The 14,323-nt window shown below is 44.3% G+C and overlaps 2 protein-coding genes across 2 annotated transcripts; both read left to right on the top strand.

Annotated features, from left to right (window-relative positions):
* Positions 1–1,726: 1,726 nt before the first annotated feature.
* On the top strand, positions 1,727–3,796 carry LOC135303475 (serum amyloid A protein-like). The gene is made up of 4 exons (XM_064425348.1): positions 1,727–2,298; positions 2,605–2,748; positions 3,069–3,207; positions 3,638–3,796. Exons 2-4 carry the CDS (start codon positions 2,631–2,633, stop codon positions 3,777–3,779), a joined length of 399 nt encoding a protein of 132 aa, XP_064281418.1. The 5' UTR covers positions 1,727–2,298; positions 2,605–2,630; the 3' UTR covers positions 3,780–3,796.
* A 307-nt stretch (positions 3,797–4,103) lies between these two features.
* Positions 4,104–13,898, top strand: SAAL1 (serum amyloid A like 1). The gene is made up of 12 exons (XM_064425331.1): positions 4,104–4,282; positions 4,523–4,636; positions 5,655–5,738; positions 7,288–7,367; positions 7,745–7,804; positions 8,064–8,179; positions 9,257–9,440; positions 9,707–9,789; positions 9,910–10,098; positions 10,931–11,127; positions 11,635–11,727; positions 12,314–13,898. The coding sequence occupies exons 1-12, from the start codon at positions 4,166–4,168 to the stop codon at positions 12,404–12,406; spliced, it is 1,410 nt and encodes a 469-aa protein (XP_064281401.1). The 5' UTR covers positions 4,104–4,165; the 3' UTR covers positions 12,407–13,898.
* The last annotated feature ends 425 nt before the right edge of the window (positions 13,899–14,323 follow it).

A 14,323-nucleotide genomic window follows, 5' to 3' on the forward strand; every position in this document is an offset into this window, starting at 1 on the left:
AAAAAAAAAAGGTACTGTTCTTTCCCAGATTAAGAAATAACTGCAGATATTGTGCCTGAGCTGGGAATTCACCTCATCCCCTTTCTCAGTCTGATTTTCTCAGATTGCAAAATTGTGGAACATAGTTTGCATTCATAAATATTTACAGTTACAGGGCAACCAGCATGGGGTTGCTTTTTATCTTAACTGCATCAGAATGTACAAACCAATAAATGGTCTCCAGGCCCCCTCACTGTGTTGTGTTCCCCAGTGTGCACGTGCTGCCAGTGTCTTGCTAGTCCCGGAAGAAATGCTCTGTTAAACCCTCCTCCACACTTGGAGGCAGCTTTGCCTCTTTATTGCAAAAGCAGCAGTGTTGGCTGCAGCTCATTCCTGTGAGCCAAGGGTCATGACCTGGAGTGCAGGACAAGAGAATAGGGCAAAGCAGGGCTCAGGCTGTTCCCTGCTGGAGCCCCAGGCTGCAGCTTTATCTCAGCTCCAGCTTTGTTGTCACTGCTACTGTCCTTGCTGGACACCAGGGGATGAACTCTGAGATGTTCTAAAGAATCCCTCCAGCACCTGCCTTCTTGCAATTCTCCTCATATTTGCAGAAATGCATTTTTTGTCCTCATTGTCCTTCATGTTTTGCAGAAATGTTGGTTTGGAGAGAATGTGAAACAGTGTAAGACTCAAAATATCCTCTATGGTCCAGAGTGTGTGAGCTCTTGTAGGGAAAGTGTTCCTTAAGTCAGTTTTGAAAGCAATGCTTTGCTTTAAGTCCCTGGGCAAAGTGCCACATGCCTGTACCCCAACTTACAGGAGTCATTTTCCTTGTGTTTTAAAAACCAAAAAGGTGACAGGGCTACTTGGAGCCAGCAGAGAAGACATTGAGCTGCGTGTACTGCAAGGATATGGGTCATTAGGGTGTGAACAGGGCTGTAGCAAAGCACAGCACTCCAGTCCCTGCAGTAGCTGAGCTGTTACACTGTGAAGTATCTGGTTCAGGAGTGCCAGGGGACAAAAATCTATGTCCTAGGGTTTAGATCTTGTTGCAAATTGTTCCATTCTGAGATACATCACACTACAGAGTATCTGCCCTGCTGCTCCAGGTTATGGAAAAAGTCTCCTTCCCTCTTAAGCTCATTTTTTTTACTGAAGTCCAGTGACACCCAAGTTCCTGTTGACACTTTATTAGCTTTTTTTTGCACCTCTTTCAACTCATGCCTCTGCCCTGCAGCTCCAGGAGCAAATTGTTTACAGTCGCAGAGTTGTGAGTGGGGCAGCTACCCTTAACTCTTCAGAGGGGAACCTGAAGTGCTCTCCTAGACTTGCCAAATCATGTACAAGGCCACACAATGGGGACACCCTGCACTCAACCCTGGAGTTTTCTGCAGAGGAAAGGGTTGTGTCAAGTTGTTAACCAAGGGAAGTGAGCAAGCTTTAAGCAGGGAGAGCATTTAAACAGTGAACCATGCCAATAGGGCCAGACAGGTGATTTAAAATCTAGCAGAACTGTGGCTGTATGGATCTGAATTTCCCTTTAAGTAAAATGTTTACTGCTGTGTCCAAAACTTTCCACCTGAGCCCCATGGAGCTGCTGTTACAGCAGGGTGGCTGGAGACCCTCGAGAGGGGCCTGTGAGAGCAAGCCAAGGCAAAATGAACCATTCAGAGCCTCTTAATTGTCTGTGCATCTGTGCTATCTTACAGCATGATCAGCAGGGATGTAGGTATATGTGCTTTGCTTTGCAATGGAGTTAAGAGCAACACTTCATATTTTCCATTTCATTAACTCTGGAATTCATCTGGCAATCCCAGCACACATGGGAATTTCACTTAGCAGTTCCTGCAGCCCTTCTGGCAATGCAGCTCACTGTTCCTTGTGCACAGACACAGACCTGGCCTTGTGCTCCAATGTGCAGTCAGGCACCTTCCCCTCTGAGCTCTGTTCAGTCCAGGATCCAAACAAAAGTATCACCCTTAAGACAGCAGTAACACTTCAAGCACATGGAACTCTTCAGCCTTTAAGGCAGTTTGTCAGCTTGGTTGTTATGAGGAGCAAAGAGTCCCAAGGACAGCTGAAGAAGTGCCATATACTCGCTAAAAGATTGCATAACAGGAGCTGTGGACTTTCAGTAAGGACACGGACAGGTTTCCAGTAATGATTTCTGGGTTGGAAATGCTAGTGGGGATTTCCCAGCCATGGGTACCCTTTCCAGTTTCCTCTTTTGAGGGGTTTGAATTGCTTATAAATACCCTCTTTGAGTCTGAGAGCACACGAGTCAATCTCCAGCTCCTTTGACTTTGCTGTTCTGCAGTGGTGAGTGACATTCTGAATTTGTGAGCTGTGTGCAGTGTTTTGAGCTGGTATTTTGGGAGCAGGACTAATGCTTCAGCATGTGGGGCTTCTTTGCACTCATGACAGGAGCAGCAGGGAGTGCTGGTTTCTCATGTGCACCTGCTTTTGTTGAGGAGCTTGTGGTGCACAGAGGGCACCACTCCTGGCAGGGGGAGAAGGGGATCTTGGGCGAGCCTCAGCACTGAGGCAGCAGCCCAGGCGCAGCTGGGGGTGTGGTGGGTTCTCAGTGGTGCTCCAGAGCTGCTCATCTGTCTCACTGTCTCCCAGCTCCCTGTCAGGCTCGGCCAGGAACCATGAGGCTCTGGGTCTGCATCGCGTTGCTCTCCGTTGTTCTGTGTGTGAGTGCTGACAGACCAAGGATAGTCGAAGGAATGGTCCGGGCTGGACAATTTGTCCGGGATGCAGCAGGAGGTAAGCTGCTCTTACCAGGGGCCATTCTCTCAGGACCCCCTCCCCAAGCACGAGCCTGCAGCCAATGGTGCAGCCCTCAGAGCTGGGAAATGCTCAGCTCCACGTTAGAGAGGCCCTGGTTTCTGCTGCTGGGTGAGGGCCTTGATCAGCCTTCACAGGTGCTTTCTGTGGGCACAGCCCTGTGCAAAGGCTGATGTGGGGCAGTGCCTCACTCTGTTACTGCTCCTTGGGCCTTCCAGCTCCTGAATGGGGTGGTACTGAACTATTTCTGGTGTGACTCTTCAAAGTCAACATCATCTCCATTTCTCTGCCTTCTTCAGGGACGTGGGATATGTTCAGAGCATACAAGGACATGCGCGAGGCAAATTACAAAGGTGCCGACAAGTATTTCCATGCCCGTGGGAATTATGATGCTGCACGGAGAGGACCTGGTGGTGCTTGGGCAGCGAGAGTGATCAGGTAATGGAGTGTGCTTGGCTTGTAAACAGTGAGTTATTAGGGATCCAGGCATTCCAGCTGGAGTCAGATCCTTTTTGACTTGTACTCAGCTTAGTACCTAGAGGGACAGCAGAGGGAGGGAAGGTAGTTCCCATCTGGACAGCTGGTCTCCACAGGAATGGTGCCACATGAGCTTGAACCTTTCTTCTTGCCGGCCCGAGAAGGCAGATTCCTCTCTGCATTTCTGATAAGGAATTCTCCTTCATTGCTGGTTCACCTCCCGACATAACAGATATAGATTCCACCGCGGGCTCTCACACAAAGGCCGAGCATGTGCTTGCACCTCACCTTGAGAGGCCTTACGGAAAAGCAGTTTCACACGAGCGAGGGAACCAACACGCGGCTGAGTTAGATGCGCTCTGCTCAGGCGGCCTTTTCTCCTTCCCCACAGCGACGCCCGGGAGGGCTGGCAGAGCAGCGTGAGCGGCAGAGGCGCCGAGGACACGCGGCTGGACCAGGAGGCGAACGCCTGGGGCCGGAGCGGCGGCGACCCGAACCGCTACCGGCCCAAGGGGCTGCCCAGCAAGTACTAGCGCTGTCCTGCGCTCCTGTCACACCTCCCTCTGCACAGCCAATAAAGGAATCCTCCTGAGAACTCTTCCCTTCGTTGCATCCGTCCTCCCGGGGCGCGGCGCTGCGGGGCGGGGGCGGCGGTGTCGGGGCATGGCGGGGGCTGCCAAAGGCGCTCCGGGAGCGCGGCTGCCGCTCCTCGCCGAGGGAAGGCCCTGGGCGGGCGGGTCTCGGCAGTATCCAGTCACGGTCCCGGTGCGATCCCAGCGCGATCCCGGCACGATCCCGGCGCAGGCCCGGGCGCGGGAGGCGGCAATGGCCGCCGGGGGGGCAGGGGGCGCTGTGGGGCCGCGGGCGCCGCTCCGGCCGCGCCGCCGCCTCGCTGCCCCCGCACGGCTGAGGGGCCACCATGGACCGCAATCCGTCGCCGCCGTGCAGCGATGCGGAGGAGGAGGAGGGGGACGCGGTGGGCAACACGGTGTACAGCAAGCACTGGCTCTTCAGCGTCCTCACCCGCCTCATCGAGGTGCGCGGCCGCCGGGAGGGAGCGGGCGGCGGGCCCGGCGTCGGTCAGCGCCGGGTGGGTGCGACGCGATCGCTGCCAGGGCCGGGGGGGGACAGCCGGGGACAAACCCGGGACACAGCTGGGATTCACAGGGCACAGATCCGGGGGACACAGCGGGAAAACACCGGGCGGGGACGCGGCGGGTGCCGGTGGTGCCGGGGGGGTTCAGCCGGGTCGCTCTCCCCGCCCCGCCCGGCCCAGGTGATCGCCCCCGCGGAGCCGGACCCCGCCGCCAGCCCCGAGGGAGCGCGCACGGAGCTGGACGAGGAGATGGAGAACGACATTTGCAAGGTGTGGGACATGTCGATGGACGAGGTAGGAGCCTTGCGCGGCACCTCGGGGCGTCTCTGCCCCCAGTGTCCCGTCGGAATGGTGCTGGCAGTGGGAGAAGGCGGGGAATCGGCCAGCTCGTTCTGGGGCTGCGGCGGGCAGGGTGAGGCAGGACAGCCGGGCTGGGGCGGCTCCGAGCGGCCTCCCCGCGGAACCTGCCCTGGGCAGAGGAGCGGGGGCAGGACAGCAGCTGGAATGAGCTCGGGTGCACGGCCTGTGCCTTCCTCACTTGGATTATGGGGATGGTATTGATGCCATCTCTGAACAGGCACATTTTCCTCTAGCAATTGTCATCCGTCCTGATGGTAAGCATAGTTTTTTCTGATAGTTAAACAGCCTTTCTAAGTTTAGCTGCAGACTTGCAGTGTCAATTTAACACTTAGTATATTTCTCAGCAGTCTCAAATGCTGGAAAAATTCTTTATATCTATCTATATAATTATTATTAAAGTAGTATTATTTAATAATTAAGTATTAATTTAAATATTATTATTTTATTCCCTACCTTGTTGCTCAGACTTTTTAAAGTCAACATGGAACATGGGTCTTTTACTCCCAAACAGCCAACTAATCTTGTGTTTTAATGTGGTAAAATGAGGAAGAGATTTCTTCTTCTGTGTTCTGATCAGGTGCTAATGGCAATCCCTTCACTTGCTTCTTTTTTATATGTCATGGTGATGTCATGCCTGAAAACATGATATTTACTGAATTCTGGTTGAGTGTCTGTTTCTGTTGAGATGTTTGAGCAATTTGCATTTTCTTGCAAATGTGACATTTTGGCTCATTTTACAACAAATCACTGGCATACTGACTCACCAGAGGGGCTTGCTGGCCATCTCTCCTTGGAGAGCAAGGATTATTGGTATTAACTGTTGGCAAATAACAAATTCCTTGTAGTGAGTTTGCCATCTCTTTGATCCAGTCCTTGTGCTGTGGGAGCATGTTTGATTTTGCATTTGGAAATTGCAGAGGTCCATTCACTTCTCCATTCGCTTTCTCCACAGGATGTTGCTTTATTTCTTCAGGAATTCAATGCCCCTGATATATTCATGGGAGTTTTTGCCAAGTCCAAATGCCCTCGCCTAACTGTAAGTGTGGGCTGTCAAAAAGCCCTCCTGTGTTAGTAGCAATAGCAGATAGCTCTGTACATGCATTTACATTTATCTCCCTTCTCTCATTGCATGTGTAATGTATAAGGGGAACCAGGAGAAAACACAGAATCAAATTTTAAAATGCTTTTTCACTCTGTTTTTAACATACTGTAATCAGTTTTTTTTTTTTTTTGGTGGTGCTGAAGCTGGTACATGTCTGCTCACAGATGCTCACGTAGAGACACTGATGAAGGACTGAGTTTATCAAACAGTTACAACAGACCTGTTATAAAGCCCAGCAGTCTGGCCTTTTTTTCCTTTTGACTTGTTTCATGATTACTGAACAGAAATAGTCATGATTTGTTTAGTCTGACCTGCAGAAGTGTTTTGGGAGGCCAGGTGCCCACCAAAGCTGCTCTGTCACTTCCCTCCTCAGCTGGACAGGCGAGAGAAAATGCAACAAAAGGCTCATGGGTCAAGATAAGGGCAGGGAGAGATCACTCACCAGTTGCTGTGATTTGTCATGGGCAAAACAGACTCCACTTGGGTAAATTATCTTGTTCTGATTTGATCAGTACTAAACTAATGAGAAATAAACAAAAAAACAAAGATTACAGAAAATACTCTTTGGCATTGTTAAGACACTAATACTTTAATTTTTTTTCTTTTTAATTTTCCACTTGTTTTGATGTCACTGATTTCCAGCTTGTGCTACACAGTGCATTGCAAATCTCCAAATAGGATTTTCAAAGGTATTCAGTGTTGATGTAAATCCTCTTTCTCAGAAGCTACCAGATGCTTTACTCCAGGAGATCAGTAGAGACAAATAGAGCTTTGAATGTTTAGTACTTTGTCTTTGGAAAGTACAACCCCAATTTGCAATGTTCATAATTAAGAAGACAACATCAGTAGAAAGAGTTGATTTCTGATTTCAAATTGCTGCAAACTAATGACTCACTTTGTTTAGGCACCAGTCACCTGCAGGTGTTTCAGGGCTCTCATGGTCCCCTTTACACAAGTGTGCATCCTCTTAATGATTGCCTTGGCATGAATATCCTAATGGGGTGCACTGCTTTGGGGTTTGTTTTCCCTTTTATTTTATTTTAGATCTCTTTAATCAGAAAATGGGCTTTGCTGGAAGCTTGTATTAAGATCCCTTTCTTTTGTGATACTATGAGTTATCATGTTTATGTAGTGATATTTTTGTTTTAGGACTCCTTTTTGCTGTAACAACAGGGCTGTCAAATTAGCTTCAAAACAGTATACAAAGAATATGCAAGCAGAGCTTATTTCAAGATACATTTGCTTTTGTGGAGCACCTAAATATCTGCATAGTACCTGAGTGTATTTTAGGCTAGTCTGATAGAACAGAAAAATCTGTATGGAATCTGTGGAAAAATCTGTATCTTTGTCATGAAATCAGCAGCTCATACAAGCTTGGAAGTCAAACTAGAAAACATCTTTGAACCTCTCTTACTTTTGTTTTACGGCTCTGGAAGTGAAATTGTGGACTTGCAGTTGTCTCATTATACTTTTGGCTTTCCAGGAAATCTGTGTGGGAATATTAGGGAATATGGCCTGTTTCCAGGACATCTGCATGTCCATTAGCAAAGATGAGAATCTTGGGTAAGTGTCTGTGTGCTTTGTACATGAACAGGTACTGCTTGTCTGGACTCACAGTCAGGAAGTTCATGTTGGAGAAGGACCTAAACTTGCCTGCCCAGCCTTATCTTCATTTGTAACTTTTGGCTGGCCATGTTTGTGTGGAAAGTGCTCAGGAAAGGAAGAAAGGACACAGACCACTATTTTTGGGGATTTTAATCACCAGTCAAGTTAGTTTCTAAGTTTGGTGGTCTTGGCACACTGGAAGTGCATGCACAGTTAGGAAAAGCTGGCATTAATCTCAGAACATGGCTGCAGTTATGAAATTAATTTTTTTATACCTTTTTTAGAAATAAAGATGGATTTTATTAACTTTTTCCCCCTGAATTTTCTCCTTAAAGCCAAGTGTTACTGCAACGTTTGTGTGATTCAGACTCCCCAACTCTTCTGGAAACAAGCAGGTAGGACATCTCAGAAATTAATGCATCATTAGTGTAGTTCTGCTATGCTCTGAGGCCTGGGGAGAAAAGTGACAAGTGGGCTCACTATTTTATTATCCTCTCATCCTTTCCTTTTATTGTTTCTGCACTGTTGTGGAGTCACTTTGCTGTGAGTTATATTCCTGTTTCTGTTTCCACTGCCACTATTTTGGATTTACACTTGTACAGCTTAAAGGAGTGAACTGGTTTCTGATTTGTCAAATGGGGAATTCTTGCCTAGGCTGTTGTTGACTTGCCTCTCCCAGCCTGAGGTGGCCAATGTCTGGGTGGAGAGGATCCGAGAAAACCCTTCTGTGTACGACTGTGTTTGCTTTATCATGTCCAGCTCTACAAATGGTAAGCTGCCAAGACAAGCTGGGATTTACTGAGTGTTTGCAGAAGAAAAATAAGCCAAGTTTGCAATTTCAAAGACCAATATTTTCAGTTGCGTTAATTTCTTTAAAATAAAGGAAGCCTTGTGAGCTTAAAGGACACCAAACCAAACCTGTTTATAAATATATATAAAACCAACCAGAAAGGCACTCATAGAGGAAGAAGAAACCTCTGGGGGGGAATAAAAATAAGTTTAAATTGAAGAAATTGTTATTTGCCACAATAAAAGAAAGGACATAGTCCTCATTCAGGGATATACATATGTAATTTTTGAACCTTGAAACAAGACCTCATTTAATTTATTTTTTTCAAGTCAGATACGGATTTTCTATTTTTAAAGCTACTGTATCTGTGGAATGTGAACTGGAGGAACAGTTCAGTTACTCTGGCAGCTGAATACTGTACAGGCTTTGGGTATGCAGACAGTGCTACACAAATCTCTCTTAGCACTAATTTAGCAAAAACCACACCAACCACCTAAAAATGGAAATATTTTGAATAGCATTTATGTTTAACATCCAACTGAGCTGTAACAGCAGTTGTCATTTGTCAAGGAGTCCTAATAATACAGCTTTTTCCATTTTTTAATCAATTTTTTTAATGCCAATTCTCACAAATCCTGCTCCATCCAATTGAAATAACAGACCTGTGTAAGTAAAATGCAGATTGGCAGGTGGATGATTAGCATAAAACTGCATGTCTAGGACCAAATCTTGAAAAGTTTCACTTGAGAAGGAGAAGTCAGGACTTTTCAGGAACATGTCATCTCTTTGCAGAATAGAGTTACTGCTTCACATGTAGCATGACAAGGTAGAAGGTGTCAGTGGGCTTTCCAACAATCCCAGTGTATCAAACTCTTTACCTGTTCTGTGCCACATAAACGAATTAAACACAGCAGCCAGTAGTAGGTCACAAAGAAAATTAATTTATTTCAGTCCTGAATTTACCCTGAATACTTGTATATACTAGCGTTTTGTGAGCTAAGTTTCGCTCTTCATTTTTAGTCTTGTTGAAATAAAAATAACATTCTCTCTTGTGCAGTTGAATTGCTGGTGAAAGTGGGTGAAGTGGTGGACAAACTCTTTGATCTGGATGAAGAGCTGATGTTAAACTGGATCAAAAGTGGCACTTGTCGCTCTGTGGGACCGTCTGTAGATGATTCTCCTGAAGAACTTCCAGACTTTAAGATTGTGCCTTGTATACTTGAAGCAGCCAAGCAAGTCCGGTATGGGAGATTTCCTTTTGGTTTCATGGCTGGGGAGATTCCTTACAGCCTTGTAAGGCCTGTGCTCAAACATCTTGCTTTTAGTGGCACAGTTTGACAAATCACTGGGATGTTTTTTCCTGGACTTATATTTTGATATGAGTCAACTTGTTTGTTTGCAAAGGGAATGGCAGTGACTGCTGATGGGCTTCTCTGTGACCAAAACACAGAACATAAGCTCAGCAAGCAGCACTTTAATTTGTCTTTTTGATATTTGTTCTGTGTAGATCAGATAACCCAGAAGGACTGGATGTTTATATGCATATCCTGCAGCTCCTGACCACGGTGGATGAGGGAATCCAGGCTATTGGTAAGAACCTGGAATTGCTGCCTGTGAGGGGGCCACTGTGTATTTATTGGGGAGAACAGGAATTCACATACCTGGAATAAATTTGTTGGGTTGGTGGGTTCTCTTTCTTTCTTTCTCAAGTGCAGGCTCCTGATGGAGGAAAAGAGACATGGAGTTTGCTTTATGACCTTGTTTGCCAGGAGCTTTGCCAGCCAGATGATCCACCCATCATTGTGCAGGAGCAGAAGACTGTGCTGGCCTCTATTTTGTCCGTGCTGTCTGCTATGTTTGCTTCACAGACAGAGCAGGAGTACACCAGGATGAGGAAAAGCAAGTCATGCTTTTTTCTGTTGTTTTTTTTTTTTAATTTTAATTTTTTTAAGTTAATATTCACAGTTGGCTTTATGTGGGTGTGGAAGGTGGTTCAATTCAGTGACACTGCATACAGTAAGACTCTTCCCTGGTTACTCAGAATCACAGCTAGTCCAAAGTCCAGTTACTGGGTGGGCTGTAAATTCTGAGGATTTACAGTACCAGAATCTACAGATTCTGTTCAGTCTTCTCCATTGGGTAAACTAGTGAAAATTTCAGAATTTATTTTTGCTAAAATATAGTAATACATTATTACATTTTTATTTTATACATAATATATACAAATATTTTTATGTAGTATTTTTTAAAGTAGGTGGAAATGCTGCACTTACTTAAATCCCTCTATAATTTCTTATTTTTCAATCCATGGACAAGTCTTTAGAATTAAAAGCCTGTCTTGAAAATGTGAATCAGGGTCACCTGCAGCAGAAAGATGCTGCGCAGTTTGGTTTGTCAGATAGGATTATCTGGATGCAAATTTACATACTGCCCTCACTGGGTGCTACTAAAGACAGTTTCCTTCTCATGTTCCTGACACTGGCATATAGTTGTTATAGATACATGTCAGCTTGCAGGAAAAATTATTTGGGTTTTCTCCTACATTTCCACTTGCTTCTTTAAAACTGTGTAACAAAACACAACACTGTGGGTAACACAACACTGTCAGAATATACATCCCTATAGATTTTATGTAAAAATCTGATGGTGTGATTCAAAATTCTAATGCCTTGAAAGGATGGACAAGAATTTTCAGTGTTAAAGTTCACTGTTCTTGTTACTTTGTGTTAAGATATGCCACTGATTGGGAGCTTGATTCGTATTTTACAATACATGGAGGGCTGTGGGAAGAGAGCTGTTGAGAACTCCAAGGAATCTGAGCAAGAGGAGACTGGAAGGACTGATGTAAATGAGGAAGATTTCCATTTAAAAATTTTGAAGGATATCTGCTGTGAATTGCTTTCCAATATGCTTCAAGAACTAACCAAGGTAAGAATAAACAAAATTATAGTAGGAATTTCTGTAGGGTAAGTAAGAAAAAAGTATTTAATATTAATGTGGACATTTTTATGTGCAAGTGCAGTTGCTTACTGGGAATTCATTAGAGAATCAACCAGAAGTAGCAACATGTGTGGGAGATGGGAGGGACACAGGTTTTCTGAGGGGTGTGCAAGATTCTGTATAATAAATTCTGTATACATATGTTGCCCTTTCTTTTGAATGAAAGTCAATTTGTTTAAGCAAAGGAAATACTGTCAATATATAAACTCACCTTCTCAGCTTTAATTATGGAAGAATTCAGGTTAAGAGATGATGATGTGTGAGCTTTCACAGCCTTTGGCTTCAGCTGTGTCTGGCTTTCTCTGAATACAGTAAATTCTGGTTGTTTTACCCATGTATAAGAACAAAGCACATTCTGTAGATGCTGTGCACAGTTTTGAGTTTGTTCTTTCAACAGCTGTTCATGACATGCTGGTTGTATTTCTGATTTCCCAGGAGAATACCACAGAAGGACTGCACCAGGGACACCTGAATGAACAGACATGTTCCTGTGCTTTTCAGAACCTCTTACCTCTGTATTCTGCTTCGGTGAGTTTGTGACAGGGTCTGTGACACAGCTGAAAAAGTGCTCCTTGGATGGCAGGATAACCAAATCTGATGCACAAACAGGACAGAATTGCTCAGGCACAGGTAAAACACCATGCAGTGCCAGACAGTCTCACCCCCTTTGTCTGTTCTGCCTCACTTCAGCCAGAGCTTTGCTGAGATCATCAGCTGATGCCAGGGCCAAACTGTGCTGATGTGAATGGATGTCTGAGAATTTATCCTAGCTGAAAAGCTGTCCTGCATATTTTTATAAAATAATTATTCTAAGCATTTTTCATAGGAAGCTTTTGTCTGGGTGAGAAAAGTTTCTGTGTTTCTTTTAAACAAGAAAATAAGGGTTTGAGGAAAGTGGTACCATTTCAAAATTTAGACCAACTGGAATTGTGATGTTTAGGAGGAAGGTAGTCACTGTAGAGCATTTTCCATTATTCATTTCAGTGGCTCCTGCTGGCTGCTCTTATTTGGAAGATACAGAAGTAGAAAGAGCTCCTGTGCCAGTATAAGAATTCTGTGTTCCATGCAAGTTGGTTTTGATTTTGTTTTTTCTCCTTGTGTGTTTTATTTCCAGGTGGAGAGTTTCCTTGAAGTCCTGCGGGAGGCTGATCAGACACTTGCTGACAATCTAGAAAAACGTTTCCCAAGCCTGAAGGTTCACACCTAAGAATGTACATGAAATATTTTCCTTCTTTGAAATGAAGATTTTTGACTGTTTCATTACAGCATTTCAAAAATCAAGTTTTCAGTAAATGCAGGAGAATGACTCAACCTCTTTACCAGCAGGTGATTTTAAGAAATGTTCTGGGTAGCCCTGATTAACCTAGGGTTAACCTGGTCTGCAAGGGGAAAGAAATGACTGAATCACTTCTGCATCTTCCATCTTGTTTGCTCTGGTTATGAGAGACTGTTGATTTCTACTTGCTCTCCTGCAGAGTAGTTTTCTTTGAATAACTCTCAATTCTGTGCTTTTCAACTGAAGTTGAAACAGCAAAATGAATGAAATGCACTGAGTAGTTCTTTAACATGGTGCTGGTTTCTTTGCAAAAAGGAGGTTTGCTCAATAGAAATCCCCCTCAAGCATCTGATAGAAACAGTTAAATTATTTAGTTGTTTGGGGATTTTTTTAGATATATCAATATCTTGAGCAGGTACTGTAACAAAAGCGTTTAATTCTGCTCCTTTCAAATCTTCACACTTCTTCCACTGAAGCCTCATCTTCACTGCAGCTCTGAGCTGTGGTGTCTCAGTTAAAGGATTTGAGAATATTGTTACCAGTGGTCTGTGCTGCAGCTTCCAGCCATTGCAGGTAGCTACCCACAGGTAAGAGTTGCAGGGCAGCTTTGGATTCAATCCCTGCTATACTTGCAGACATTTGGGGTTTTTTACAGCAGTCTGTGCTTCAGTGTTGGAGTGTAACATGTCAGTTCTTTCCTTCTTGATTTCTTGTATGAATTAGGTCAGAATGGCATGAGAAATGCCATGTTTTCCGTGGGGGAGGTTAGGGTGTTAGGTCACTTGCAGGAAATTCAGTACACAATCTCCTAAAACTTTATGATATTTTAACTGCATTGCATTTTTAGATCCCATGTCTGCATGCAATGGACCTGACATGTTCTGAGTCTGAAGAGACAGCACAGCAGCACATCAGCTTCACTGTTTCTGTAAATGAGAGTGGAAAACAATTGGCCTTTATTAGATTTGAGATGTAAAAGCAAGTGGGAACCAGAGCATGGAGAATAACTGAATGTCACATACACACATTCCCTGGCTCTACAGGTTTTACAGACTTTAGTGTTCTGCTGGGCCATGTTGTGTTACCAGAGTTACCTGGACATGTGGTAAAATACATACATGTGTATATGTATATATAACCTTTCCATCCCAACCTCCAGTTTTCAAAACCAGTGCAATTCAATCATTTCCCTGCCAGAATCATCCCCCTGCCAGCAGCATCTTAGTTGTCAGCAGGGAATTTGGAATTGCAAAATACCTGACTTGTGTTGCCAAAAAGAATTGCCATGGTTTATATCAATTTTTGTATGCTACGTTTGTTGGAGAAAACTGGTGACTGTGAATCAGATTACACCATTTTTCATACTACTTTGACAGTTTTGGGATATTTTCTTAAACCTACAGATTTGTAATAAAGCTTCTTTTTAAAAAAAAAAACCTGTATGTTTTCCTTAATTCTAATGTCAAATTTGTTTTCTGAGCCACTGGAAATGCCTGTTACTCTTAAGTGTGTCAGTTGTAAGAGGAAAATGGAATCTCTTCATAATATCTGTGTGCTGTAAAATACATTTTCCTTCACTGAATATTTATTTCAACTCTTTTTTTTTTTCATAGTCATTTTTATGGTCTGGAAGTTAACATGTGTCTCATCCCATAAACATTTTTTGAGCTTAGTTTGTCCCCAGCTGTATCATAAGTGTCTTCCACCATAGTGAAGAATTATTTCTGGTGTGCATCTCCTGAAATTTGTTTTAGTTGAAAATCTGCAGTAGCCATGTAATGTAATGTAGAAAAAAAATCTGAGACAAAATCTGTTGTTTTATTTTGTTCCTTCCCCTTTTCAATGCAC

The sequence above is a fragment of the Passer domesticus genome, chromosome 6 (genome assembly GCF_036417665.1).
Source record: "Passer domesticus isolate bPasDom1 chromosome 6, bPasDom1.hap1, whole genome shotgun sequence".
Lineage (NCBI taxonomy): Eukaryota > Metazoa > Chordata > Aves > Passeriformes > Passeridae > Passer > Passer domesticus.